The sequence below is a fragment of the Octodon degus genome, unplaced genomic scaffold (genome assembly GCF_000260255.1).
Source record: "Octodon degus isolate 3935 unplaced genomic scaffold, OctDeg1.0 scaffold00004, whole genome shotgun sequence".
In the NCBI taxonomy this organism is placed as follows: domain Eukaryota; kingdom Metazoa; phylum Chordata; class Mammalia; order Rodentia; family Octodontidae; genus Octodon; species Octodon degus.
In genome coordinates, this window is record NW_004524580.1 from 31,704,156 (window position 1) to 31,708,295 (window position 4,140).

A 4,140-nucleotide genomic window follows, 5' to 3' on the forward strand; every position below is an offset into this window, starting at 1 on the left:
CGGATCTCTTGTCCGCAGCCCGCGGATCTCTTGTCCGCAGCCCGCGGATCTCTTGTCCGCAGCCCGCGGATCTCTTGTCCGCAGCCCGCGGATCTTTCCTCAGTGATCCTCCGCCCATGAAGGTTCCTGGGATCTGATTGGTTCCCTGGCTTGTCTTTCATCTTGACCTTGGATTCCTTCTGCGGGTCTTTCCAGTCCTAGGGGCAGGAGAAGGCTGCAGGTGGGGCCCTAAGGACAAGGTTTGGGGTTAAGGATTAGGTGAGGAGAAAGTTAGTTTATGTTAATCGCCTGGGAACTTCCCAGGCCTGAATTCTCTGTCTTCTAACTGCGTTTTAGCTGACTTTGCCCTTCTGATTTCTGAGTCTGGCTGCAGAGGCCCAAACTGCATTATTAATTTTTAATAAAGCTCACAGATGCCTTCCTCCTCTTTCTCCCACCTACTGTGTCCCCAGGCCCACATCTGCATAACCTCCTGTCCCCATTGTCCCTATCATCTTGCCACCTGGCAATGTGATTTATGATTAGGGTGTTTGGATGAAAGGAGTGAGCCATACATGGTAGCACACGTCTGTCAACCCAGCACTGGCGAGGCTGAGACAGGAGGGTCGCCCAGGAGTCCAGCACAGCTATTAAAAAATAAAAAATAATAAAAAAGGCTCCCAGTGCCAGGAGGTCAGTGTGCAGTGACCACGTCTCCGTGCAGGTTCTCACTGACACCAACTCTGCCTTCCAGCCTGCAACTGCTCCATCCACGGACAGTGCGACGAGGGGATCTCGGGCTCTGGGCAGTGCCTCTGCGAAAGCGGGTGGACGGGCCGCTTCTGCGACACACCCAAAGGTCTGTGTGGGACAGCAAGCCCAGGCCCTCCTGGGGATCACGGGAGGCTGGGGGATGGGTGACGCAGGAAAGTGATTGACAAAGCAGGTGTCCCTGTTGCCCAGAAGGAAAGCTGTTGTGGCCTTGGGTCTGGGGAGGCTCAATTGGAACCAGCACATCTTCCCGCATGGGACCGTGCCTCACTATGGCTGCCCCGGGGTCGCAAGGTTCACAGAATGGTGGCTTCACTGTCATCACCCTTGTCACCATTCCTGAGCAAGCAGTCTTCTGAGGCCTCCCCCAAGCTCCGAATCCTCCGCCCTGGAGGCCTGAGCTATGACGTGATCTGCTGTAGCTCCGTGACAGTTCACTGCCCCTGTAGTCAGGTGCGGAGGAGGCTGAGGCAGGAGGATCTTAAGTTCAAGCCCATCCTGGACCACCTAGCAAGACCTCTGTCTCAATTTTTTTTTTAAATTTCTTTTTTTTAAAGGCTAAATGCGAAGGCCTTGGGTTTAACTGAGAGAAGCCGGGAGGGATCTAGTGTCTTCCTAGGGGGCTGGCAGCCTGGGGTTCCAGAGACTCTAGCAGTATGGTTGACTCCAGCTCCCCCGCCTCCTCTACAGACACCCCAGCTCCACCCTACCCATTCCCACGGCAACCCTCCCTGCCCTGCACCACAGCTCCAGGCTTGTCCCAGGCTGGGAGGGGAGGGGAAGGAGCGCTGCCAAGGACGACAGCAGCACTTCCCCTGCACTTTAGCCATCTCCCCTGGGCCCCCATGTGCTTGGGACCAGACAGTTGGACCCCCAAGTTCAACTCCATTAACAGGTTTCAGCTGGAAGGTTTTCCCATTTGCCTCTGAGGTAACACATTTGCACCAGAATGCCAGCAACTTTGTGGACATGCAGTCGTTCTGGAACTCAGGCTCTTTGGGCTGAGAGGGACCTTAGCTGACTACTCCTCCGTGTTCATGGCACTGGGGCCGGAAGCCCCAGGAAAACTCGTGGTGGGCCCCGTCTCCTCACCGGGTGGGCATGGGACAGATGGCGTCCTTTCCCTTTGCAGCTGTGTCCCCAGTTTGCAGGCCCCCCTGCTCCGCCCATGCCACCTGTGTGGAGAACAACACGTGCGAATGTAACCTGGGTTACGAAGGCGACGGGATAACATGCACAGGTCAGTTCCCCTTGCACAGGTGTGAAACAGCAACGTGGCCAAGGCGAGGCCCAGGGCTGGTCACAGCAGCCACCTCCACCTGGGCTCTTCAGATTCCTGTCGAGAGCTCTTGAACAATGGTGTGTGCGTGTGTGTGTGACTCAGTTTCCTCAGTGTGTATGCCCAGTGCTGGCCAGATAACCTTACAGGACATGGTTTCACCATTGTTTTGCAAGGCAGGATGAATTTTATATTTCAGAGTTTGTTTGTTTGTTTGTTTGTTTGTTTGTTTTTTCTAATTCTGTAAGTGGTACAGCCTTCAGAAAATGTGCCGAATTTTTTAAAAAGTGACGCCTACACGTACTCTGACTCCCAGTGAGAACCACTGTGAACACGGCAGCAGTGTCCATCCCTTGTAGCTAAGACGTAGGCCTGGCCATTCAGAGTCCTAGCTGAACAGTGCATAAACAAGTTTATTTCTGTTCTCCTGTAATGGCTGGGGTGGGGGCCTGAGGACTGGAACAGTTTCTCGATGAAAAGCATTTGGGAATCCACATCCCTTCTCTTTTTTTGCTTGGCCATTGTACTTTGAATGGCTTGAGATGGCCACCACCATGAACCCAACCCAGACAGCAGGATGGAGGAGAGAAAAGAGAAGAATCCCCTTTCCCTTTTGAAGCAAAACCTGCAAACTGCTACAGTCTACCTCACTCCCCTGGCTGGCTCTCTCTTCCCTCCTAGCCCTAGTGGCAAAGGCTCTGCCCTCCTGCTTATCCTCTGAGTCTCAAGTGGCTGCCATGACTGCGCAAGGTCGGGCAGAACAACTCAAGACACTTTCCATCTGGCACCAAAGCCCGAGCTAGTGTGTTTAGAGGCTGAAGTTTGGGAGATTGTGAAAAGCAAGTTCTCAAGAGCCAAGCCAACAAAGCAAGGCCACATTAGCTTAGGTTGGCCTCCCAGGCCTGCATGCTCTAGCTGAGCTCTTGTCAGGTCCGTGAAGCTCCCGGGGCCCCAGTTTGCTCATCTGCAGAGCAGGGTAAACAGTGCCTGTCTCCCAAGGTAAGGCAATAAGGTGTCCTGTATTGAACTAATCCTGCACACATTCCAAACCCATGCTCAATCTGAGTACTGCTACCTCAGTGAGCCTAGAAGGGTGGAGAGAGGCCACCAGGCCTGATCTATGAGGGTGTCACAGTGTTGCAAAGCCTTCCACAGGCGCCACAGGACATGGAACAGAGGCACAGCTGTGCAGAAGCCCATTTACTCCTCAGCATCCCAAGGCGGGGTAACCAGTGACCCTCCCCCAGCGAGCAGCCGCAGGAACACAAATGATGGTGCATAGAGCCCCTTCACTCCTTCTTGCAGTTGTGGCTTTCTGCAAACAGAACAACGGAGGCTGTGCCAAGGTTGCCCAGTGCTCCCAGAAGGGCACCAAGGTCTCTTGCAGATGTCCAACGGGCTACCAGGGAGATGGCCACAGCTGTATGGAGATAGACCCCTGCACAGATGGCCTCAATGGGGGTTGCCACGAGCAAGCCACCTGCACCATGACTGGCCCAGTAAGTAGCGCAGAAAACAGGGTCCCATTTCGCTTGCACTGGCCTCAGCTTTTCACCCCGCCTGCCTGGTCTCTGCCTCCTCTTCGGCCTCTTCCTACGCTTTCTCACCCTCCTCTGTCTCTTTCTTGTTAAATGCATCTGCTTGGGCACTTTCTCACTGCTGGGACACAACAACCAACACCCGCAACATAAAGGAGGAGGAGCAGTTTAACGTGGCTCATGGTCAGGGATTCAGTCCATGGTGGGCTGCTCCAACGCAGAAGCTTCATGAAGGGCCAGCCAGTTAGCTCAGCAGATTAAAGCACCTGCAAGCCGGTGCAGAGGCTGGGGTTCAATCGCTGGGCCTGTTGTGCTGGCCCTGCCCCCGGGGCGCACTGAGATGGCAATTGAGACTGGGCATGGTGGCGCGCGCCTATAGTCTCAGCTCTTGGGAAGCTGTAAACAGGAGGATCACTTTGAGTCCGATCTAGTAGTGAGACCCTGAACAGCCTGTAGATCCTTCCCTATAATAAAAAATTGAGAGCGCGTGGCGGGCTCGGCGCACGCGGGTGAAAGTCCTCGGAGGCGCGGCGGGCGGTGTCGAGGCTGGGCTGCTGCTGAGGACCCGCGCCC

At 54.9% G+C, this 4,140-nt stretch overlaps 1 protein-coding gene and 1 pseudogene across 3 annotated transcripts in view; both read left to right on the top strand.

Moving 5' to 3' along the window:
• Positions 1-4,140, top strand: part of Stab2 (stabilin 2) — a 157,510-nt gene that overhangs the window by 132,625 nt on the left and 20,745 nt on the right. For both annotated transcript variants that reach the window (XM_023716932.1, XM_023716933.1), the window contains exons 57-59: positions 734-838; positions 1,883-1,990; positions 3,335-3,528. In XM_023716932.1, coding sequence (XP_023572700.1) covers positions 734-838; positions 1,883-1,990; positions 3,335-3,528 — 407 coding nt within the window. The remainder of the gene's footprint in view (positions 1-733; positions 839-1,882; positions 1,991-3,334; positions 3,529-4,140) is intronic.
• LOC105742317 overlaps positions 3,796-4,140 on the top strand; it is a 1,559-nt pseudogene continuing 1,214 nt past the window's right edge. Inside the window, exon 1 of the transcript XR_002821543.1 lies at positions 3,796-3,810. The product of XR_002821543.1 is annotated as an aspartyl/asparaginyl beta-hydroxylase pseudogene (transcript). The remainder of the gene's footprint in view (positions 3,811-4,140) is intronic.